Source organism: Phoenix dactylifera, chromosome 13 (genome assembly GCF_051530095.1).
Source record: "Phoenix dactylifera cultivar Ajwa chromosome 13, Ajwa_hap1_PhDact_Kaust_v1.1, whole genome shotgun sequence".
NCBI classification, from domain to species: domain Eukaryota; kingdom Viridiplantae; phylum Streptophyta; class Magnoliopsida; order Arecales; family Arecaceae; genus Phoenix; species Phoenix dactylifera.
Window position 1 is genome coordinate 27832713 of NC_143202.1, and position 25166 is coordinate 27857878.

Sequence of the window (25166 nt, forward strand, 5' to 3'; positions counted from 1 at the left end):
CCCACAGTCCTCGGCCGACAGTCCCTTAGAGCCGACCTCCTTTGAGATCTCCCACCGGGAGCTCTCAGGATTCGCGCGCACTATCCTTCGTCCGCCACCATTATTCGAGGGCATGTCGGGGCCAATGAATTCCTTCGAGTTCTCTGTTTGAAGATTCTCGAAGGATGAAATCTGGTCTCCATGAGAATCCAATACTCGAGTTCTCTCCTCGGAAGGTTGGGTGCAACTGTGGCAAAGCATGTTATCTCCTTCGGCAAATGAGAAGGGCTTCTCCTCCTCTTTCTCTTCGTTCTCCTTCTCAACTCCTTGCTCTTATGGCTTGGTTTGAAGCAGAAGAGTGATGAAGGGAGAGTGCATGGGGGCGGGGGGGGGGGGGGGGGGGGGACGCGTTGGAACGACCGTTCATATGGTGGGCGGAGGGGACACGTGTCCATGTCGGGAGGTTGTGAGGATGTGCGGTTGGTGCTCCTTTGGGCCAAGTTGCCAAGGGAATGGAAGAATTTGATTGGATATTTTGGGTGGCTGCCTTGCATCACCCTTTGATACGGGATATCCGCAGACTGGTTCAAGAGCTGTTCGCCATCCAGATTAGTCATGTCTATCATGAGATGAACAGAGCTGCGAACTGGGTCGCCTCATATGTAGCACGCCACTCTGGAGACGTCATTTGGACGAGTTTAGCAGTGTTCCCCACCTGTTGCACTGTTTACTTTCTTTTGATTTGGCAGGATGTACTCAAACTTGATTTATTGGAAATGAAATGTTGTTTTGACCCCCCACACACACACACAAAAAAAAAAAAGAAGAAGAAGGTTCCAAGGGCTCTCTTTTTTAGGTGAGATGCTGACTAATGAATTCTGATGGCTTGGCAGGGCATTGGCCATATAATTGTTATTACAAGAAATGTGTGGCAACGGATTTAATTGTATTTTCTCTCCCTTTCTGATCAGCTCCTAATGGCTAATATATGGGCCAATTTTTCCATTCTTATCTTCTATTTGCTCCTATCCATAACAATAGCCATCTTGCTTTTTTTAATTCTCTAACTATTAGGAATCGGTTTTGTACCTTTACAATAAACCTAGATAAAAAATCTGCTTTGAATTTCCACTTTTTTTTCCTATTTTGTTAGTATGGTTACTAGAGGTTACCATAGATTCTATCACTGCTGTTACAATGGCTGTAGAACAATAATATATTTTAATGATGAGCATCTATTCTATCACAAACCATACTCATTCTACCTAGCATTGGGGCGTTTGTTTGGTTGTGGCTGCACCAAAACCATGCCACATAATTTGGCATGGTTTGTAAAAAATGAGTAACCAACAGCCCATCTTGCACATTATCTAATGAAGTTCAGATGCTGATGGAATTAGCAAGTTATAAAATTAGTTATCAGGGAATATAAAAGTGATTTTAACCTTTTAAGAGAAAAGGCTCTAGTCTGATCAAACTATCTAAAAATAATTTAAAAGCATTTTAGTGATTGTAACATTTTCTTCCTAGTTGTGCCTAACTAGATTTGCAAATCTTCTTTTCCATCCATTTCTCCATGAGTCATTGTGAAAGATAGAGAAAAAGATAACTCTAAAACAAACTAGATTTTAGATATCTCAAGAGACAGACAATGAGGAATCCTTCTCAAAATCTCACATCATTCCAAATTAATCAATTTATTTCCTTTGCTATGATTTAGATGGATCATCTACTCTCTCCTTGCTCATTCTCCACTCTCTAGTAAATCCCTCCTCGCACTTGCAATGCCCTAGAACTTGCACAAAGAATATGAAAGCAAAAGGCCAAGGATTGCAACACATGACTAGTGTGGTTTAAATGGGTTCGATTAGGTTGGATCCAACTTGGACTAGCTCTAATACAGATTTAGACCAAATTTGACTCATCATTTATTTAAAATAAATCAGGTCCTTTTTCAAGTCAAATTCAAAGTAGGTGCATTAGGTTTAACGGACTCGAACCAAGATCATCAATTAATTGGTGTCTTGTGGAATAAAGTTGCTTCAAGTTTCATCCAGACATGTACAATTTTTATTAGTTGTGTCCGGTTTGATCAGAGATTAGGTCTTAATTTAGAAGCCATGTTGAACTTATGGGCCTTAATTTTAGGAATAAGCCATATCCAACCCTATTGGACCCCTAAATATGTTCTACGGCAACATGTCCAAGCAGTCTAATCACCATCCAAGTATATAATCTGGTACAAAAGAGACCACCAAATCTTAACTACTGATGAATGTTGATGGACAGTGATGAGTGATACACAAATCATGGCACATATAACCCTCACATGTTCACTATGACCCATACCTACTAAAGCCCCCGTAGAACCGGACATGAAACTTGTCAAGTCCCAACCATGGCGCCCCCCTGACACGGTCCTGGCCCAACTCATCCAATCTAGCGCCCGAAACCGAAACCCGGGCCGGGGCAAACAGCTCCACGCCCATTTGGTCGCCTCCGGCGCCACCCCCTCCACCTTCGTCGCCAACCACCTCATCAGCATGTACGCCAAATGCGGCGATCTGGATCACGCCATCGCACTGTTCGACAGAATGCCTCAACGAAACCTCGTCACGTGGACGGCCATGATATCCGGCTTCTCCCAGAACAACAAGTTCGCCGACGCCCTCCGGACCTTTTCCTCGATGTGCGCCGCCGGCATTAAACCAACTCAGTTTGCACTCTCCAGCGCTATCCAAGCATCGGCCTCTTTTGGCTCGTTGGAGTTTGGAAGACAGATGCACTCTTTGAGCGTGAAGTTGGGCTTTGATGTGGAACTGTTCGTCGGAAGCAATCTCGCCGGCATGTACTCGAAATGTGGGTCTCTGGTTGACGCCTGCCGGGTTTTTGATGAGATGCCCGACAAGGATGAGGTGGCTTGGACTGCCATGATCGATGGGCACGCGAAGAATGGGAGCTTCGAGGAGGCCATTGTGGCTCTCCGCGACATGTTCCGCGAGGGGACGGCAGTCATCGATCCGCATGTCCTTTGCAGCGTTCTGAGCGCATGCGGAGGCCTGAAGGCGGGCAAATTAGGCCAGTGTCTTCATTCATGCGCGGCGAAACTGGGCTCTGAATCGGACACTTTCGTCGGCAATGCACTCGTCAATATGTATGCAAAGGCCGGAGACATGGAGAGCGCTTCGAATGCAGTCGGAGCGAACTCCAGCGGCTGGAACGTGGTCTCTTGCAGTTCTTTGATCGATGGGTACGTCGAGATGGACCGGATCGAGGAAGCTTCGAAAGCGTATGTCGAGTCTCGAAGGCAAGGACTCGAGCCCAACGAATTCACTTTCTCGAGCATGATCAAGGCTTGCGCCAGCCAAGCAGCACTGGAGCAAGGGATACAACTGCATGCCCAGGTGACGAAATCCAATTTCGTCGGGGACCCTTTTGTTTCTTCCACCCTCGTCGACATGTACGGCAAGTGCGGGCTTCTTAATTCTTCAGTCCAGGTGTTTGATGAAATCCAACACCCCAGCGATGTCGCCTGGAATTCGATAGTGGGTGTGTTCGCTCAACATGGCCGTGGCAAGGAAGCAATCGGAGCTTTCAACAGAATGATTTCGAGAGGGAACAAACCAAATCATGTAACATTTGTTAGCCTCTTGATGGCGTGCAGCCATGCGGGACTGGTGGACGAGGGGCTGGAGTACTTCCATTCCATGAACAAGGGCCATGGTCTGGAGCCCAGAGAGGAGCACTACGCCTGCGTCATAGACATGCTTGGGAGAGCAGGAAGACTCGAAGAAGCACGAGAATTCATTGCCAGAATGCCGTTCGAGCCGAATGCCTATGGGTGGTGTTCTTTGCTCGGAGCTTGCAGGACTCATGGAGACAAGGAGCTGGGCGAGCGAGCTGCGGAGAAACTGATGAAACTCGAGCCGGAGAACAGTGGGATCCACATCCTGCTCTCGAGTATATACGCCTCGATGGGTCGGTGGGAGGATGTGAAGGCTGTGAGGAAGCTGATGAGGGATAGCAGGGTGAAGAAACTGCCAGGATTCAGCTGGGTAGATGTCAGCAATAAGACCCATATGTTTGGAGCTGAGGACTGGTCGCACCCACAGAAGAAAGAGATTTATGAGAAGCTCGAGGAGCTTATGGCTAAGATAAGGGAAGCAGGGTATGTTCCCTTCACAGGCTCTATGCCATGGAACCTGGAAGAGACTTTGAAGGAGAGGCTCCTGCATCATCATAGTGAAAGGATCGCAGTTGCGTTTGCTCTCATTAGCATGCCTGCAACAAAGCCTATAATTGTGAAGAAGAATTTACGAGTGTGCGTTGACTGCCATTCTGCAATCAAGCTCATTTCTAAAGTAGAAGAGAGGGAGATCATTGTTAGGGATCATGCTAGATTCCACCATTTTGCAGATGGACTGTGTTCCTGTGGAGACTATTGGTGATTTCATGGTTCTCATATGCCCTGAATGCATAGCGGCAGTTCTAACGATTCTTTTCTTCTTACAGATGAAAACATTATTGAGAAAGGGTACAGCAATTACAAAGACTGATTGGTTCCATTTGTATCAAGTAATAAGCTTTGGCTTCTCTCTTCCATGTTCAACTTTATCTTTGTACTCCGCATGCTCGAAATATAACACCCAGATGATTGCTCGAAAAGTATAACTAGGTACTGCACTGGGGAGATGACAGCTAAAAAAGAGATCGCTATAAGAATGTAGAGCAGACAATTACTGCTGATAAGAGAAGCTATAATATGTTCTTCAAAAGAAAAAGAAACGCCGGAATACAGACAGCAAATAATCTTTAATAACCCCAATCGGCTGTGCTTTTTATTTAGATCAGATAGGAGAAAGAAAGTTTTGTTAAATTGAAAGAAAAAATGCTCTGTTTTACATGACTTGCCTTGCTATACTGCTAAGAGGTGATTTCAGGGAACCAAGAGAAACATACAGTGAAATAGTATATCACAAAATGGGACCTGTCAAGCTCTTGGATAACGAGAGCGTCCTTTCTTCCTTAGAAACTCGGGGATCTCCACCATATTGCCTTCAGTGAGAGATGAGGTCGGCCGACCGAATTGGGAACCCTTTGGTACATATATGAGGAAGATGTATCAGAAAGATAACAGGATCAGCGTAATCAAAATGTATGACGACAAGGGTTAGTGTGATATACTTGCAAAGTTCGCCTTGCTGGCTCATCCTGGCGTTTGAATCCAGTGGCAATTAGAGTTATGCTCACCTGAACCAAAATCAACCAACAAATTATCATCATAACACTATTGAAAGATTGACTATATTTACTTGCTAGTCTTTGGGGTGGTCTATTATGTCCTTGACGAGTCTGTTAATGAAAACATAAAGGTAACCCATAATGGTTCATCACATTTGTTTTCTCCACGAAGTTTAATCACTTGGTAGTGATGTATGCATAACTATAGATATGACACGCGTCTAGTACATCATTTTTCAACTAATTTCAAGTAGAGACATTTAAAGAGAGATCATAATTTACTCAATATTTTATCCAAAATTATTTTTTAGCACGTAACCGAAAAAAAATGCATTTGCAAAAGCCCGGTAGGAATTTAAGAGTGGCACTAATTTAACACCTTGAAATCTTTCAGTTAATCTGATAATAGATGAATTAAAAAAACATAGCCCAGTTTTGTGATTGTCATTAAAACAAAAAATTGCAGTACAAAATTATGCAACATAAACTTAGAAAATTCCAACCTACTTGACCACTGAGTGACTGATCTATCACTGCTCCAAATATTAGATTTGCACTTGGATCAACAAGGTCATAAATTACTTCTGCTGCAGCATTTACCTGCAGATAATTAACCAGGTGAGGATCCAAGGAAAGGAACAGCTGAGGGCTGAACAAATCAAAACGTCCCAAGTCATGAGGAGCAATAAACTTAGCTATAAATATTTAAACCTGTAAACAATATGATGATCAATTGATCATTCGTGAAATATACCAGAAATGAAAGAACATATATCTTTCGACAAACCTCAGAAATGCCTTTCTTTAGGTAATAATGGGGAGGCAATAAGGAGATACACTTCACGAGAAGGATGGAGACACATATTGGGGATGGAGATGGAACCAGAGCACATTATATAACTACAGTTACGATCTCTCTTAAAGATACCACTGCAAAATCACAAACCAGGCAGGGTTTTTCCAGTACACCATCTTTAGATGGTTTTTCAGACTTCCAAGGTGAATGCTTGGTATCAATTGAGACCAGTACATCCATCCGCAGTGTTAGGACTAAATGTCCTATTTTATACATTATAGAGTGGTAAAAAGAGTTCCTTACCAAACATGCAAAATTCACCATTGCATCTGTGCTATACCGTATATCTACAAGTAAATAGGCTATGAAGTTAACGGGGAAAGAAGCAGCAGATGTAGCCTACCTCGTATAATGTTAGATCATTTCCCCCAGTAATATTCCAAACAATTCCAGTAGCCCTTTCGATACCAATATCTAGTAAAGGGGACTGAATGGCATTTAATGCAGCATCTCGTGCCCTTGACTTGCCTGCAAAGTAATGTAAATTATGCATAATATATTTTAATAGAATGTAAACATTTTACAATATGGTTTGCTCAGCTAAGATCAAAATACTCATCCATATAGATCTACTCTTTCGAAGAAGCAAAATAATAGATGAGAAGATCATATAAGAGTCATGCACACAGCATTACATGTAAATTGTTAAGAGTGTATAGCTGTAATTTACCAAAATTGAGCCTTTTATCCCTGATCCTAAAACCAGCTACCAAGAGATCTAACTGGGAGCTGAATATGGCTCTGTTTCCCGTTGAAAAGACATTCTGAATGTAAAGCACATCTAGTTCCTTCTAAGCAAAACCAGTTGTACCCATGCTCCTAGCAGTCTCCTCCTCTCAATAATGAGTCTAGAATAAAACCAAGCATTAACAGTAAACTCAACTTCACAACCTACCAAATTGCCAGCATTTCACCAACATAAATTCTTAAAGAGTCTGAGTGGCAGGGTATTCCCAAGGCAAGAGGTAAAGTCATGGATGAAACCCCATCTCCCACTACCCACTATCATCATGATAACCAAAACAAAGCTGTATGATAAGCCTTTCATGTTCCATTTCCACAAAGCAAGTCATTATAATTGCAATACACTTCAAGGTGTCATTCAACCCATCTAACTATTCAAATGAACTATAGCTACCACAATTATATCAGCAGGTTCCTATATACCATTTAAGTACTAACTAAGAAAAATAAAGGAGCACTAACTTCGAAAAATGCAAATGTGAAATATGAATTGAATCCGCATAGCAGAATCTGAGAGGATGTTTTAATCCCTCAAGGCTTCAATCAAAGCATTACAACAGAACATGATCCAAGCTTCAATTACAATCACCAAAAATCAGTGTTTTAGACAAAATTTTGTTTCTCTGAAATACCTGTTGCAGTTCCTATACCCATTAAAGATGAACCTGCATTTACCATAATGGCTCGCACATCAGCAAAGTCAACATTAACCAAACCTGGAACCTGCAATCAACATAATGCATTGATCAGATGCTAGAGTATGTTAGCTCAAAGGTCTTTCCAATAAACACATGGAGTTTCTATCAGCACATTAGATTTCTTCTTGTAAGAAATAGATGTCTAGAAAAGCAGTTCAAAGATGTTGGAAGTGAAGGCCATATGCAATCTAATTCCATCATTATTAAGGTTTAGTATAGCCAATTCAGGTGAGACTGAAAGTAGTGCCCATACTGAAGAAACTACATTGCTAATAAAACTTACAGTTTGGATCAAGGTAGATGGTAGAATTACATTTTGGCTAGAACTGGTCAATAATGACCAATGAAAATTGATGAGTTACATCAATGGATAGATTGGCATAGCTTCCTTCTTGAAGGCTGGCACATGAAATGATCTATTGATACTTTTGCATTTATCCTTGCTAAGGTTGTGTTGGGCATTATTCTTTTGCTTTCACTGGCAAAACTGATGCAGCCAAAAAATTGGAGTATACAGCTTAATAGAAGGCCATTATTGTGCCTCGTATGGGACTTGTTCGAGCTAAATTTGTAAAACATCCTTGAACTAAGTCTCTTTCAACATAGAACTATAACTTATCTTATTCATCACCCTAGCAACCCAAAAGCTTGTTAGATACTATACCTTCATCATGACCCTTTCTCTTGGATATTTCCAGTTGCAGATTTTTGAGAGAAACCAATAAATCCTAACTTTCCAATACCTAAAACTGCTGATAGATCCAGTGTTGCTTATACATGCACACTCACACACAAAAAAGAAATAGATAAGCCAATTAATTGTATAAAAGGATTGATACACATCCATACCGTGATTATATCAGAGATGCCACGAACACCTTGTCGAAGGATATCATCGGCCAAGTTAAATGCTTCTGTCACGGGAGTATTTGGAGAAACAGCTGTCAACAGCTTGTCATTTGGGATGACAATAAGCGTATCAACATTTTCTCTTAAAGCTGCAATTCCTTCCTGTGCCTGAACTACCCGTCTTCGTCCTTCAAAAGCAAATGGGGTTGTGACAATGCCCACAGTCAAGATGCCCATTGACTTGGCAATCCCAGAAATTACAGGGGCACCCCCAGTCCCAGTTCCCCCACCCATTCCAGCCTGCAAACAGGGTTTCATCTTAAAATCTCAAGAAAAATGGTAAGAACTGATACATCTATAGAGATGGCTTTGCTAACTAATAGAATGAAGATAAGCTCCCTGTTTTTTGTTCACTCTACTAGTCATGTAACCCCATAATACAAGAAAATCAAACTGAACAAAGGGAGGAAAATGATGTGATAAGTTGGAATTAGAGAAGGAGAACAGAAAACAAGAAAGAAGAACAGAAACACCAAATAATATGCTTCAAAACAAAACTGGTAATAGAAAGATTAATACGTATGAAAGCAGATACTGCTTAACTCAGTGACTACTAAGATAAATTCAAGACTGAATGTGCACAAAAATTGTCACCACCAAATAATACTTCCTCGGTTCCATCTCTGGAAGGAATGTTTTAGTGATGAATGTCACCATAGATCAATCAGGCTATAACACTCTTAAGGGAAATCTCTCAAAGCAGCCTGCAGAAGTTATGTCATATGTATATATGTTTCCCAATAAAACTTCAAATTTCTTATAAACATTTACTTTGGGGTGGTGCAAGCTGTAATCTGCAATTCTTGGACACTTCTGCCTTCTGCAGTTCCATCTTATACTTAACCTGCAGAACTTTCAGTTAAAAGTTGGACATAGCAGATGTGCTAGTGAACATGCATATAAGTTATTTTATGCATGTCAGATTATTGGTTATTTAGTAATGTACTATTAGTAATTAGTAATCTACAATGTTTATGCCTATTTTTTTCCTTTTTTTGAAGCACAAGCAACAATGGTTCTGCATTATGTTGAGAAAATTACAAGCAGTGAAAATTGTTTTCAACATGAAAAACAGTTCTTTAAAGAAGCTATGCACAGGATGCTTCATTCGAAGAATCATCATCAACATTCATCTTGACCTCAACAAAATTTGCCAAGGGTATAATGCATGATATACTACAAAATCAATCATACTGACAGTCAGAAAGTTAACATAACTATAGTCAAAGAAAAACATACTGTGGCTTGTAAATAAAAACAATATCTCAAACAACATATCTGATTACCGTCACAAAGATCATATCAGCACCATAAACCGCCTCCTGTATTGACTCTTTGCTTTCCTCCGCAGCATTCATACCAATATCTGGGTTCCCGCCAGCACCAAGCCCTCTGGTCAGCTCCTGACCAATTTGCAAGCAATGCTCAGGAAAAACAGGCGACATCCTCATTGCTTGAACATCTGTATTAACAACCCAAAACTCCACACCCTTCATGTCACTTTCGATCATCCTATTGACAGCATTGGAACCCCCACCGCCAACACCAATGACCTTGATCTTGGCCTCATTATAATCATCCTGAACCGACGAGCCTCCTAAGGTCTCAGCAATATCATCACCCACATAATCTCTCCTTGAATCAATAACCGTGTCATTCTTCTCCCCTCGTAGCAAGGAAACCTCCGGGTGGAGATTCAAGAAACGATCTTTATTGTGATATGAGCTGATGCTGTGAGAGTTAGCAGAACACTGAACACGAGAAGAGCAAGAAGCAACACTCTGTACCATGCCCAGAAGACCATGTCCTTTGCCGAGCATTTCGAGTGAGCTATTTCTACTAGTCCAGTTCTCAGCTAAAACTCTTCCTCCAGGAATCTGAAGAGCTCCAACCGAACATTGTCGGCTAAATGGCGTAAAGCATGGCATTTGTGTTGCCATTTTCCCAACAAATTGAATTCCCAGAGATTGATACGAATGAATTTTCCGTCGGGAGCTTCAAAAACCTAAATTTCCAGATGCTTGCAATTCCATCTGAGATTGCCCCTCTAAGACCTAGTGTTTTGGAGCAAAATAATCAAAAAACAGTAACCACAGATTTAGTTTTGGAAACCAGACATGAAATTAACTAAAAATTAAGTCAAAAAAAAAAGAAACTATCTTAACAGATGAGAGCATAGAAATCGTATAACCAGATCGCTAGAAAAATAAAAATTAAGAGAAAAAAAACCTTGGAAACTTCACCTCCAATTTGGTAGCGGAAAGTCCTCGCATCCGATGCCAAAAACACGAGCTTTACCTCCAGACTTATCAACAGAACCAGGGAATTTTTAGGGAAAAAAAGGTTCAGAAAATATGCCAAAAACCCATCACAAATATATTTTGAGGAGGGAAACAACGAAATGAGAGAGAATCCATGGAAAACAACGCGAAATAAAGAAACAATTCCAGAAAGAACAGTAAAAAATGCGACACAGTTAAAGGGGAAAGCAGGAGACCTCAGCTGGATTGCAGAGAGACAGAGAGAGGACTGAGGACGAGACTTCTTTCGGCGTGGGATCGAAAGGGGAGAGGAAGGAAATGGGAGAAGGAAAGGAGAGGTGGTGATCGGCGAGGATTTTAACCGATTGGTTGTTTGGCCCCATAAACCCCTCCCACTTCGGTTGCGGTCGCAGCTTACCTGCCTGCGAGCGCTTCGGTTGGACAATGGATAGAAGCTGTAGCAGATCGGAGAGGGAAGTGTGGGGCGGCCTGATTGAGTTACAGCAGCCGTTCGATCTGTATCCCCTCCCATAGATATCGAATGCACGGCCCGATGCCAAGCCTCCTACAAATAAGGATAGCCAAGATTCTATGAAAAATAGCACGTATATAGTCTTCATATATACAGCCGTTGCCGCTGAGGATCAGCTTGAACCATATGTAAGGGAAGATGTTGGAAGCCTCGGCGGTGAGTTGCTTGGATTGTGCGAAGCCACGGTCCATTTGAGGCAGCTTCGAAATAGATGATTGCATCCGAGATTTTTATCCATGACCAAGCTCCGATCTAAAGCAACAAATACAAAAAAAATCCTCTTATTAGAGTGTGTCCGATGGAGGACTCTCCGATGTCTAAGTTAAAGTGATACTCAAAAAACATAGGAGGTTCTCGATAGGTGACAGTATAATGATCTGTAAGGTCACCGAGCACTTGCATGGAAAGTCCCATAGAAAGTGGATTGAAGAGGCGAAGGTTAGCACGACACATGGGTCGGTTGTGACTAGCAGACTTCTGCACATTCCACTAGTGTCATTTTGGAAACTGTCCAAAATCGTAATCAAGGTGTTGCTAGCTGTGGAGGTTTTGAAATTAAAAAAGCCACCTGTGTGCTCCTAGACTTACCACATGGTCAGCCTTGGCTGTCGGTTAAGATATTTCGTGGCAATTGTTGGTTAGCGGCCTTTTGCACGGGCTGTGGTCGACTTTGAGGCATATCAACAACTACTAGGTTTAGCAAGAAAGTTGCTTATCTACATTCGAAAGAGTTATAAAAAGTTTTATATTTATTGCAAGTGCACTTTTGTTATAAACGAGCAAAAAATTATAATAATTTATTATAATTTAAAATGTTCCTTCAATGTAGGATGCTACTAATCATCCCTTATTATGTGGAATCAACTATCTATGATGACTTATAATATATATAGAGAGAGGATAAAGCATTGCCCTCCTTTGATGTTATTAGCAAACAAGTGTGCACTTTCTATACATATTGTAGGGCAGACAATCATTTGGGCAGCTTTGATCCCTGCTATTGACCTATAATAATATGTGGCAATAATTTGACAACTTAATTCAGGACTGAAATTTCCCTATCAACAGTTATTGCAGTGACACAATTAATTTTGGACAATCAATTTGCTATTCCACATGATATCTCCCATCTAAATAAAAAGGTGCTTTAAAAATCCCGCAAGTGCATGGCTAGAAACGGCTGCTAGCCTGACCTGCAACATAAGCTTACGTGGCACTACCTTCTTCATCATGATGATATCAGCAAGAATGTGAGGAAGTGGTACTTAAAAGTTTAAAAGAACGGTGGAAAGTGGGATCCGGTCACCAATTACATGGTTTAGGTTTTATAAATAGGTTACTTGGTCGCTCAGGCACTTGGCACAAAGATTTCAGGCAGCCAGCCCAACATGTTCCGGGCTCTCACAGGACAATGGCGGCCCATTAATTTCCAGCCCTGAATTTAATTGCATCACGGTTTGCGCTGCGATGCGGTGAGTTTAGGGTTATCCTCACATCATCGGGTGGGAGGGGGAGAGGCCCCAGCCGCCAAGCGGAGAAGCCTAAGAGACAACCCCAGCAGCGAGCGAAGCAAGTAAGAAGAGAAGAGAAAGCTTCCCCCAATCTCTTCCTATTAATTCTGTCCATCTTTTTTTTTTTTTTAAGTGTTCTTTTTTGGTTACTCCCTTTGATCTCCGTTGATTTCTTTCCATCTAGGGTTTCTTGATTTCTGTCCATCACTTCTGTTCTCTTCTCATCTTTTCTTTGTAATTTCCTGCTTTTGGGGTTTTGATCTTGGTTTTACTCTTTTTATGGATAAATAATTGCTCTCGATCGACTTTTGGGCATGCCCTAGATTTCCGGAGTTATTCTGTTTGGATTTGTCGATAGTTCTTGCCATTCTGTGGCTTGCTATTCTTTTTGTTGCATTTTTTTCCCCTCGTCAAATTGATGCCTTTCAGGTTCTCTGATCGCAGGGGCATGATAAAATGTTTTTTATAATTACTTCTGAGCTGTCTGGCGTTTCGATTCTTCTCCATAGCTGCTATTTTCTTATCTTCGCGATCTTTTTGTCGAAAATTTTCCATCATTCTGATGCCATTCGGAAAGTTTTTTTTGTTTTTTGTAACTTGCGAGCTCTCTAGGATTTTGATCCTGCTTCAGAAGGGCAGTTTAATATTTGTTTTTGCCCTTGCAATTTTGTAATCAACCAGATGCCATTAGGTTCCGCTGATTGTTGAGACATAGAAAATTGCTTTCTTGATTACTTCTAGGCTCTCTTGAGCTTTTACTGTTATTCACAGCTGCAATTTGTTACGCTGTCGTCTTTTTTATGACAAGTATTCCATCAATATGATGCCCTTGGCTTCGCTGATTGTTGATAAATGGAAAAATTGTTGTTTTGTTTGACTCCGAGCTCTCTAGGATTTTGCGTCCTCCTCAGAACTGCCATTCATTGTCTCACAGTTTTTCTTTTGCAAATTTGCCATTAACCTTATGACACTCGGCTCCTATGGTTGTCCAGTTATGAAAAAGAAGAAGCGTTTCTCTGATTACTTCTGAGCTCTTTAGGCTTTTGATTCTTTTTCAGAACTGCCATCTATTATTTGCTGATCTCTTTTATAGTCATTTTCTCCATCAGTCCGATATCATTCGACTTGTCTGACTGTGGAGACATGAAAAGAGTGGTTCTTTAATTACCTTTAAGCTGTCGCGGGGTTTTGATTCTTCTTTAGAATGATAGATGACAACCCCTACAGTGGCAATGGGCTGATAGAGCTCTACTTTGTTTATTGCAAATTTTGTTTTTCTTTATTTGTAGTTGCAATTTTTCCATCAATCTGGTCCCATCCAGTCGTCTTAATATAAAAACATTGAAGAAATGATTTTGCGATTGCTTCTGAGATCTCATGATTTTTGAATATTTTCAGAACGATGGATGGCAACCCCCATGGTGACAGTGGACTGATGGAGCACCATGTGGACCTTGAAGATGATAGCATCAATTTTTGGGCAACGCTGGGTGTCAGCCCCCATGTCATCGAGCCAGAGCAGAACCCAATGCCCCCCCACCACCACATGGAGCGACAACCGCCTCTTGAGATGGTTGAGCAGTCCGTCCGAAGGGAGCTGTTTGCCATGGAAGGGGATCCAAGGTTGGATCCTTTTGTGGGTATGGAGTTTGAATCAGGGGAGGCTGCAAAGACCTTCTATATTGCATATGCTGGCCGTATTGGGTTCTCTGTCCGCATCGCACGGTCCAGGCGATCGAAGTGCAATGAGTCTGTTATCATGTTGAGGTTTGTGTGTTCGAGAGAAGGGTTCAGTAGGGAGAAGCGCATCATTGCTGGCAAGAAGACAAGAAAAAGGGCAGCATCCATAAGGGAAGGGTGCAAAGCAATGCTTGAGGTGATTCGAAGAGGTGATGAGAAATGGGTTGTGACAAAGCTTGTGAAGGAGCATAATCATGAAGTTGGGATGCCAAGCAGGGTGCACTATATTGCTACAGAAGAAGGAGATGCTGTGATAGATCCATATCTCGGTATGGAGTTTGAATCTCTCGAGATTGCGAAGACGTACTACTATGCATATGCTAGCCGCGTGGGTTTTGAAGCTCGTGTTCGTCAGTCTCGTCGTTCGCTGCATGATGAATCCCTCAAAATGTTGAAACTTGTGTGTTCAAAGCATCGGTACCATTCGGGAAGGGACAACAACAGTGATGATAGCAAGAGGTTGCAAATTCAAGATCCCAACAAGGAAGGTTGTGAGGCATTATTTGAGATAATTCGGAAAGATGGTGATGTGTGGGTGGTTTCTAAACTTGTGCTGGAGCATACTCATGAATTGACACCTTCACCGCCTAGCAAGGTGCGATGCATTCGCTCACAAGGAGAGATACTTGTTATTTCGAAGAACTTTGATGATACTCGCAATCTACTGCTAAATGGTCAGGATTCACGGTATCCTAGAGAGATTCGATACAATGACTTGGGTCCAGAAGATGCTCAAAATCTTCTTGAATATTTCAAGAAAACACAGGCAGAGAATCCTGCATTTTACTATGCAGTACAGGTTGAAAATAATACTTGCATGACCAATATCTTTTGGGCTGATGCTAAATCCCGAATGGCCTACTACTACTTTGGTGATGCTATTAGACTGGACATGACATACAAAAATGACAAGGAATTGATGCCTATTGTTATATTTACAGGTGTAAACCATCACCTCCAACCTGTTGTTTTTGGATGTGCACTGCTTGTCGATGAGTCAGAGGCATCATTGGTTTGGCTCTTTGAAAATTGGCTTGCAGCAATGCCTGCATTCCATCCAGTGTCGTTAATTACTGAACTAAATAGGGCTATGGCAGCAGCAGTTGCAAAAGTACTACCAAACACCCATCATTGTTTTTGCAAGAAGCATGTCTTAAATACCATCCAGGAAGAACTGCCTGATTTGTATTCTGTACATACCCCGTTTGAAGGAGAACTGAAGAAATGTGTGGATGAGTCAGAAACAAGGGAATCATTCGAGTCATGTTGGGATGCAATAATTGATAAGTATGGCCTGAAGGAAAATGCATACCTGCAGTCCTTATACAATATTCGCCAGCAGTGGGTTCCAGTGTACTTGAAGGAAACATTCCTTGCAGCAGAATCTGTATCTCAAAGATGTGAAAACCTTGACAAGGTTATTGAAAAGTATTGCACGGTAAAGACCCCTTTGCGGGTGGCTGTTAGGCAACTTGGACAGGCCACAGCAAGTTGGTATGAAAAAGAAGCCCAAGCAGATTTCATTACATTGTTTGAAAAGCCATTTCTGAGGACTGCCTCACCAATGGAAAAACAAGCAGCTGGAATCTACACAAGGACAATATTCAACAGGTTTCAGGAGGAATTTGTTGAATCCTTGGGCTACCATGTAGATAAAATTGAAGATGGAGCAATTAGCAAGTATCAAGTGTTGAGAAATGAAGATGCTGAAGAGACATGCAGAGTCACCTTTAATGCCTCTGAAAACAAAGCACATTGTAGCTGCTGCATGTTTGAGTCGTCTGGTGTCTTGTGTAGACATGCTTTGAGAGTCTTCATCATCAATGGTGTCCGCATGCTTCCAAAAGATTACATCTTGAAACGATGGACAAAACATGCTAAAAGTGGTGCTGTTTTGGATGATTATGGTGTTGAGCTCAGAGGTAATTGTGAAGATCCTTCAACCTCAAGGTACAATGATCTCTGTCGCGATGCAATTAAATGTGCAAGGGAGGGGGCAACAACCGCAGAGTTCTATAAGGTTGCAAAAGATGCACTTCAGAAGGCTGTAAATGAAGTTGTCTCTGCAAAGCAAAAGATGGGACAGCAAACTTTGCAGAGTTTTATAACATCACAAAAGAAGCAAACCAAAAAGCTTGGAAAAGTCACACCTAGAAAAGATGCATCCAGTAAGAATGTAAAGAATCTGGCATCGAAAAAACCATTGATGGAGCATGACATTAGATGATTTGATGTAAGATAGACTGCTTTATTGTGCTTTTGTTATTTATTGACTTTATATTGGTTACTGGTTTACTGTGCCTCATTTTCTCTCTCCTTGCAGATTGTGAGTTGTTTTGTTTCCAATGGAGATAGATAAAAGATGCTTATCCAAAACCCTTGGATACGTTAAATATGGAGGTAAGGAGTACAAATCAGCTCCTTTTCTTTCTTATAGAAAAAAATTTGGTCCCAATCGTTTTTTTCTATTTAAAATTAATTTCTTTCAACAAAGTATATGGAGACATTCTAATGGCTTGTGACGTTGTTAAATAATTTGTTGCATTTTTTTTTAATGATGAGGTTGTAGCATCATGACATGGTCGATTGCATTATGTTTATATATTCACCCACTTAAATCCCTAACTTTTTTCTTTTCCTTTTTTTCTTTTTTTAGTTTGTGGTTGTTCAGACATACCTTTTGCTTGTATTTCAGATAACAGAATCTATCTATTATAGGTTAAGTTAGTTCCTAAACATATATTTAGAAGAACATATATCGATCAATTTAGTGAACAGCAAAAATTTGTGGAATTGCAGTTGTGAATAGTTGTTTAAGTTACTCGTAATTATATGAAACTAATGAGATATGCAAAATTGATGCAAGATAAAATAAGTATGTATTTAACTACCATATAGAGGGAACTCTTGCATGACTCCCCAAGCCTCCAATACCCCTTCAGGTAGTCTTGCCCCTTTTATGTTCAATTTTAGCCTCGGTCCCCTGCAGGGACTTCAAAGTTGCACAAGGTGCAGAAGAGGTAGGTCTCTTGCTTGCTAGACTCTTCTAAGTCATCTTTTATGACATTCCCTTCCTCTAGTGTAGGAAACAGCACATCTTTGCATGTCATTAGGCAGAGAGCAGAAGCCCTTGCCCACTTACAATTCAAAGCACTATACGTATGCTTCACATGTGCATAGTGCTAGTGCTGCCTATTGCTGATGTATTTATTTACTTTTTTTTTTGTATGATGCGTTTAATCATTATCTTAGTATATGGAATCTGAATAAATTTCTGAGTATTCGTAATTGAAAACATCATATATTTGCGGACAACAATTGGCTTATATATATATATATATATATATATATATATATATATATATATATATATATATATATATATATATATATGGATCTTTCCAGTTTGGCATAATGTGGTCAAGAGTGTAAGAAATGTAAGTGTCTGATGATTGATAAAGGAGGCATGCCGGAGCAGAGAAATAGATGGAGTTCATTTGTAATTTAAACAGCTTGATGTTGTAAGGTTGATCTTAGCAATATAACCTCAGATGTTGTTCCTTTCCTTTGTTATGAGTTCTTTCTAGTTCTCCAAGGAAGCTCTCAGAATCTATATATACGGCTAAGCTGTCAGATTTTATGGGAGCCGAAATTGTGATGCAGCAATTGCATGAATATTTAGTCATATAAATGTTTCAAGAAATTAATTCAATGGAAAGTGAGAAAAAATCTGAATGCATTGACGAGAGAGGATTTAGGTTTGTGGTTCAAGTAGCTACGGTGTTTTAAAAGGCGGCTGCGGTATTCAGGCAGCATAACCCATATGTGCTATACAGACGCATATACGGTCAGTAGTTTTAACTATAAAAAAGTAAATAAAATATAGTAAGTACAATAAAAACAATAATTATGATAATAACACATTTCTGGATAATTGATATATTAGTGCTTATTATTTAGTACTTAATATTAATAGTAACTATTATAACATAATTGAAACCCACATTTGACTTTGTCATCGGTTTGGGCTTGCTTCATCCAGATAGGCCCACATAAGAGTGGGACACACATTTGGCTCCATAATGCTAATTGAGCCACTCATATAGCCACATCATGCTAAGTCGATTGCCTTCTCGGCCCATATGCAGTATGATAGTATATAAAAATCGATATAGGCGGTGTGGTCAAGGGACCGCATATGCGGTGCGGTAAAGTCGATGGCCTTTTGCCACGCAGTTTAAAACACTGGTTAGCTAACCTACTAATTCAGCCCTAAGCATAATACGGAGATTGTGCATTATGACTTGGGTCCTTTCATAGAATCTAAATTATTCCTTGGTCAAGCAAATTTATGATAACAAGTCCTTGTTTTTACAATTCTTTATGAGATCTTAAATGTACTCTTTCAATTAGCCTCTTTCCCCTTTATTTTTTTTTTGTGGGCTAGCCATAAGTGGCAATTTTATAATTATTAAGTTGAAATGAAGCGCAAGCAGTTGTCTATAAAAAATGGTAGGCCTTGTTCCGTGATTAGAGTCCTAGTTCTTTTCTGCTAGAATATCTAACAAGAGCACATAGTGACCAAATGCAAGAGGAAGCGTCTGAAAATAGTTTTGAACTTTTAATAATGCTTAAAGGATTGACCAGGAAGTGTGCTGGAGAATTTTATTTTAGTTATAGATTGGTTTAGGAAAATCATTGTGTTTTCGAGTGCTAACCTATAGATAAATATGGCATAGAAATTACATGCTTGGATATCAGAAATGCACATCTAGGATGCAGAGATACATGCATGGAAAGCTGAATTTCTCACCGACCAGAAAAAATGCACTTTATTACCAGAAGACAAGAAATAAGAACAAACGTACGCATGAAAACAAGGAAAATTTAGAAGTAGATTATATTATAGAAATCAGGTGCACATTCTTACAAGGTTCTCAAAAGCAAAAGGCACCAAGATCCCATATTGCCTGAGGTGCTAGGCACCATAAAGTTGCTTGCCTAAAGAAAGCAATGTGCCAACCTATGAAAAATTTAATAATTACAATGGAAATAAATACTATTTGCATCTGAAAACAAGTTAAATATCTTAAGGTTAATTATTCAAGTTTCAACACGCTAAATCATGATCATACTGAATATTAGATATCATGTTTCACATCTTTTGTCTCATTAAATTACCACTTTCTATAACATGTTTTTAAACAAAGTCAGCAAAATAAACATTTTGGACATCATAAAACAGCTTCAATACCACTTCCAAAACTTGTTTCATGTTTCTGAGCAGCACATAATATAAGAGAGTAAACCATTGAACATCCTAGAGTAGCCTTTTGTTTATGAGGTCTCCAACAAACCAAAATCAGCATCAAAATAAAGCTAACGGAGCAATGAAATAACGGGTGAAATAGCATAGGTAGAATAGCGCTGGACATTAGAGAGAGGCTTGCCTGAATGCCTCTCGTTTTGTCTCAGGCGCTCGCCTAGGCATCGCATTAGTAAACCTGCCTCACCTGGGGATTGTTGAGGTGCTCAGGGGTTTCCTCGCATTGCCTAGGTGCCCAGGCGAGCGCCTGGTGTGCCTTCAACAACACTGCATTCTTAGCAAGAAGAAAATACAGTTGGACTATGCTTTGAACATTTGTATAAAAATGATGCTAGATAAAGTTTAAAAATTTATAAAAATTTCAGAGATGAGAATGTTCGCAATGTACCGTTAGGCTACAAACAGGGGTATCAGCAAATGGGCCAGCTTGCAGGTTGAGGTATGCTTGATCTTGAACCCGACGAAGAACAAGGCTGAACCTATTCGGCCAGAGTAGCCAGGCAGGCCTATTACAAACATACACATGAAGCCTGAACAGCCAGTGCCTTCCCAGAGCATGGTGTTGCATAAGGGATGTTAGTTCACATAATTGAATGGTTTTTGGTGGGCTAGGTCAGGTTCAGACTTTGGCCAGACAATGTCTTTTTGGCCAGACTACAATTTCTTTCTTTTTCCCCTTGGCCTAGGCTCAAGCATGTCTGAAAGTATGTTGGGCTTCAACAACTTCAGCTTGGTATCTGGCCGGCAACCTAGAATTTGTGCCCATAATTTCCAACCCAAGTCCTGGGCTTAACCGGCAGCCCCATTATAGCATTCTTAATTGCACTAAGGTGCTCCAGGAAAGAAAGGAAATTAGGATATTAGAAAATCTCACTCTGAGTCAAATTTTCGTGTTCATGTCTTTGGGGTTTTTTCTGAAGATATTAAAGCCATCAACATAGAATCAGAAATTCCATTTTTAAAACCCATGCAGTGTTTATCATTATCCTTTGTACATCCAAATGCAAGTTTAGAAAGTAGATTACATACTAAGAAAACAAAAATATATGCTCAGATTGAGTAGACTAATTCAAAAGTACATTTAAAGCAAGCTGAATATATATATATACACGCAATGAGATCAAAAGTGCACATTTGGAAAGCAAGAATATAGACTGACAAGGAATATATGTAGAAATACACATTTCTCTTGCAGGATTACGTGGTAACAGATGGAAGAGTATGGTTGAAGGCATACGTAATTTGGCAACTGCTACTACACATACATTCCAGAAATGCATCGAGGCAGCTGAAATACGAACTCAGTAAGCAGTCAATACTGGGAACAGAATGTATCAGTAATCAGAAACTCACACTTGGAGATTCATGCATGATCAAGAGGTAGAAAACATGTATAAGCTGCGAATTAAATAGCCGGCAAGTGGCAACCTGTTCTTAAAATACCTCAAGTTACATTGTTGAACCATGAGAAGTGGAGTTCATGTAACTTGTTTGGGCTCTCATGTATTGTAATCAAGTGTTGTATTTATGACCTCCATATTTGGGCTTTGGACTTTGAAGAACGGAAAAATTAATCCACCAATATTTGTCCAGAAAGAATACTCATTGTGTCGATGCATATCTGGAAAGCAAGTATATAGACTGACAAGGAATATATGAAGAAATACACACTTCTCTTGCAGGATTACGTGGTAACAGATGGAAGAGTATGGTTGAAGGCATATGTAATTTGGCAACTGCTACTACACAGATTCCATAAATGCATCTAGGCAGCTGAAATACGAACTCAGTAAGCAGTCCATATTGAGAACAGAATGTATCAGAAATCAGAGACTCGCACTTGGAGATTCATGCATGATCAAGAGGTAGAAAACATGTATAAGCTGCGAATTAAATAGCCAGCAAGTGGCCACCTATTCTTAAAATACCTCAAGTTACATTGTTGAACCATGAGAAGTGGAGTTCATGTAACTTGTTTGGGCTCTCATGTATTGTAATCAAGTGTTGTATTTATGACCTACTTATTTGGGCTTTGGACTTTGGAGAACCTGAAAATTAATCCACCAATATTTTTCCAGAAAGAATATTCATTGTGTCGATGCATATCTGGAAAGAAAAAACATAGACTGACGAGGAATATATGTAGAAATACACGCTTCTCTTGCAGGATTACATGGTAACAGATGGAAGAGTATGGTTGAAGGCATATGCAATTTGGTAACTGCTACCACACATAGATTCCAGATATGCATATGGGCAGCTGAAATACGAACTAAGCAAGCAGTCCATACTGAGAACGGAATGTATCAGAAATTAGAAACTCACACTTGGAGATTCATGCATGATCAAGAGGTAGAAAACATGTATAAACTGCGAATTAAATAGCCGGAAAGTGGCAACCTGTTCTTAAAATACCTCAAGTTACATTGTTGAACCATGAGAAGTGGAGTTCATGTAACTTGTTTGGGCTCTCATGTATTGTAATCAAGTGTTGTATTTATGACCTCCTACCTATTTGGGCTTTGGACTTTGAAGAACTGGAAAACTAATCGACCAATAGTTTTCCAGAAAGAATGTTCATTGTGTCGATGCATATCGTTGCTTCCTCATTGTCTGAATGCTAGGATCGAATATGGTATATCAAGATGGGTCCAAAAATACCATATATTTCTTAATTTATGGTTGGAGAAGGGTCATATTTCGGTCTCAAAGAAGAATTATCAGAATACATAGTGTTAAAAGGTTAATATCATATGCAGACGTGCGAGTGAAGGGTACATTCTATTTGAATCCCTCTTATTGATAGATGAATGTGGAATTTTCTTGCTTCTATAGTTGTAATTGTCTTATTTACCTTCCAAAGCTATCTATGTTCATGACATTTATGGACGTCACTTCTAAATGTTGCAGCATTACTAATACGTTTTTGTAGACTACCACATTTTCTTTGTATTCTGAGGTTATATGATCTTTGAAATATGTCTTCTGTTAGCATAATGCATAAACCTTTTATGGGTTTGTGGAAAATAACTCACATGTGGCTGCTCTGCTTGTGCAGACAGAGACAACTTCCTGTTACAAATCTTCAAGTTCAGCAAGACCTTGATGCTTTAACGAGTTATTCAACATCCAAGCTTCAATAGTTAGAGCCTCAGTGAACATTTTTCAACTTTACAAAGCCAGAAGTACAGCAGTATTCCTGCGAAGGTTGGATTTTGACTGTCCTTTCATATCTGCAAGATATATGCCATGTAAATTTGCTTATATAGCTGTGCTCCATTAGTGACTTGGAATACATGGTATTGTTGAAGAAATCCTTCATCAGTCGTCGATAGGGACTATGACTTCGATAGATGTAATCCATTTTACAACTTTCCTCGGATATATGTGGTGCACCTTGTTTTTAATGAGATGAGGTATGGTGACCCAATCAAAAATCATTGAGATCATGAACCCAGACATCAAAATACTGATGTACCTGTTCTGTATCAGGTTACCTGGATGATGCCATTTATCTTGTTCTAGCTGGTTTATTGATCAGTTTCCGGCAATTTTGTTCAACATCTCATTGCCATCATGCCTTTCATTTATTACACATTAGTAGTGATCATATAAGGTTTTTCTAATCCTTTGCCCACCAAGACCCAGAACCTGGATTGATGAGCAATATCTGGAGAACTCAGTACGCAAAGTATAGACTGCTGCAAGCTTTAAAGTGGATAAATCTGGGCAGGAATGGTGAGCCAACTGGTGGCAGCTTGAAAGAGGATTTGTAGTTGGGCAACCAAATGTGCATTATCTGAAGCCTAATCAGCATGGATTGCCTGCCTGTCCTAAGTGCAATAAATTTGGACCTATTGTATGAGAAGCAGCATGATTTGATACAAACCCATTTGCACTGCCAATCTATATTGTGATTTGAAGCGGTCCACTTCACAATTGGAATGTTTAGTTGGTGCCCTATGTTTTCAGTGGAGCTGGTATTTGTTGCAAGTTTTTGCAAATAACCAAACAGCAAAATCTGGAGATGAACCCAATTCCTTCTCTTATCTGCTCGAGAAGGGGAAAAAAAAAAGAGAACTGATCATGAAAACAGCCGTCTGTTAAAATTGCTGAGTTCAGATTAGTGGTTAAAATACCATTTAGAGTTGAGTATGACATTCTTAATTTTTGCACAGAAATGCCGGACTAAGATTCATGGTTATGGGTCATGCTGCAGCGATTTCCAGCAGAGGATAACCAGAACTCTTGTATAGCATCTATCATTCCTTTTTTAATTTGTCTACCATCATCATACCATCCTTGGATATGCCTCCTACATATTTATGCCTCCTTGGTTGTTCCAACAAAATTTCTTTGATATGATTTTTAATTCATTTATCCTGCAAGATGGAATGACATTATTGTCAGTAGGCACGTTTTATAATGGCCCCAGTGTTCCTTGCAAGTGATTGGCTTTGGTATTTATGTAAGGAGGTTTGGCAAAATAAGAACACCTACAAGATTCTTTGCGTAACATGCTTGCATGCTACTGTAGATTTCCTTATTATTTTATCTCCAACATGTTCTTGGGGGAGACATGAAAAGACTTGATACATGCATTGTCCCTCATACATATGGGAGGTCAAATTTTCAGGAACATGTTCCATTGCCATATCAGGAGTGAAATGCTCTCTCCTTGTTTTAGTGAAGGGACGGGGCTTTGCTGGGATTTCTCCTATACTAATTCTTAAATTTTAAAAAAAATGGCATCAAAATCTGATATGCACCTAATTTTCAGTCTTATCAAGAGAGAATTTTGTTAAAGAGAAGTACCAGCTAGTGCTTTATAATGTTGGGAATTCTTATCAATAAGGCTGAACCAAAGGAAAGCACTCAACACAGGTGGAATATCTATTGACCAAACAAAGATTGAATGCAAGGGTCGATGCCTCACAGGTTGACTTTACATCAACATTCGTGGATGCAACTCTAGAAAACTGCGGTGCTGATTAATTTATATTGTCTTTCATAATGTCCAGAAGAACCCCTGCTTGCTATTTCAGAAGACAGGAACAGTCATCTACTTAAGCACTACAGAGTATTTTGGAAGCCTTACATCCTCATCAGTCTTCCATGCCAGAAGTATGATACTCTTTGCATCAGAAAGCGTAAACAATTAACCAACTAAACTCATAGATCACCTAATCCATGGCAATTCTGTATCTATCCTCTCACTTTGTCAGGCCAATCATTGCCATCAAAAAGAATAATTGGAGGTGGCCTATCACCTATAAAGCTAGCAGATAGGTGCAACATAAAGTATTTGGCTTCCATCTCTGCACTGAAAGGGACCACTCTCACCATATATAAAATCAAGAGGGGATGAA

At 39.9% G+C, this 25166-nt stretch overlaps 2 protein-coding genes and 1 pseudogene across 9 annotated transcripts; 2 read left to right on the forward strand and 1 right to left on the reverse strand.

The window, feature by feature from the left end:
- Window positions 1-2221: 2221 nt before the first annotated feature.
- Window positions 2222-4544, forward strand: LOC103703225 (putative pentatricopeptide repeat-containing protein At5g52630 pseudogene; annotated as a pseudogene). The gene has a single exon (XR_015972589.2). The product of XR_015972589.2 is annotated as a putative pentatricopeptide repeat-containing protein At5g52630 pseudogene (transcript).
- Window positions 4545-4790: 246 nt separating this feature from the next.
- On the reverse strand, window positions 4791-11147 carry LOC103703093 (cell division protein FtsZ homolog 2-2, chloroplastic-like). 5 transcript variants are annotated; one of them, XM_008785802.5, is made up of 9 exons: window positions 10925-11147; window positions 10657-10732; window positions 9714-10481; window positions 8368-8667; window positions 7453-7543; window positions 6420-6544; window positions 5728-5820; window positions 5164-5229; window positions 4791-5074 (listed from the first exon to the last, which is right to left on the reverse strand). In XM_008785802.5, exons 3-9 carry the CDS (start codon window positions 10365-10367, stop codon window positions 4970-4972), a joined length of 1434 nt encoding a protein of 477 aa, XP_008784024.1. In that variant the 5' UTR covers window positions 10368-10481; window positions 10657-10732; window positions 10925-11147; the 3' UTR covers window positions 4791-4969. The 5 variants fall into 5 exon arrangements, with proteins under 5 accessions (XP_008784024.1, XP_088565777.1, XP_008784023.1 ...); XM_088709651.1 differs by having other exon boundaries at window positions 5724-5820; XM_008785801.5 differs by having other exon boundaries at window positions 10671-10732; window positions 10925-11131.
- Window positions 11148-12578: 1431 nt separating this feature from the next.
- On the forward strand, window positions 12579-23246 carry LOC103703091 (protein FAR1-RELATED SEQUENCE 9-like). Of its 3 annotated transcripts, none has more exons than XM_026802986.3 (4): window positions 12579-12793; window positions 14130-16704; window positions 16795-16871; window positions 22856-23246. In XM_026802986.3, exon 2 carries the CDS (start codon window positions 14134-14136, stop codon window positions 16696-16698), a length of 2565 nt encoding a protein of 854 aa, XP_026658787.1. In that variant the 5' UTR covers window positions 12579-12793; window positions 14130-14133; the 3' UTR covers window positions 16699-16704; window positions 16795-16871; window positions 22856-23246. The 3 variants fall into 3 exon arrangements, with proteins under 3 accessions (XP_026658787.1, XP_088565762.1, XP_088565761.1); XM_088709636.1 differs by lacking the exon at window positions 22856-23246 and adding an exon at window positions 20972-21878; XM_088709635.1 differs by lacking the exon at window positions 12579-12793 and having other exon boundaries at window positions 12802-16704.
- Window positions 23247-25166: the final 1920 nt, after the last annotated feature.

Bases quoted from the DNA above. Each gene is read 5' to 3' on its own strand.
- LOC103703093 (XM_008785802.5), bottom strand. From the start codon at position 10,367: ATGGCAACACAAATGCCATGCTTTACGCCATTTAGCCGACAATGTTCG. The intron at 5,230-5,727 runs GTAGGTTGGAAT...ATTTTGGTTCAG, and splicing joins ATCAGTCACTCAGTGGTCAA to GTGAGCATAACTCTAATTGC. The intron at 5,075-5,163 runs GTATATCACACT...TATGTACCAAAG, and splicing joins CAGCAAGGCGAACTTTGCAA to GGTTCCCAATTCGGTCGGCC.
- LOC103703091 (XM_026802986.3), top strand. From the start codon at position 14,134: ATGGATGGCAACCCCCATGGTGACAGTGGACTGATGGAGCACCATGTG.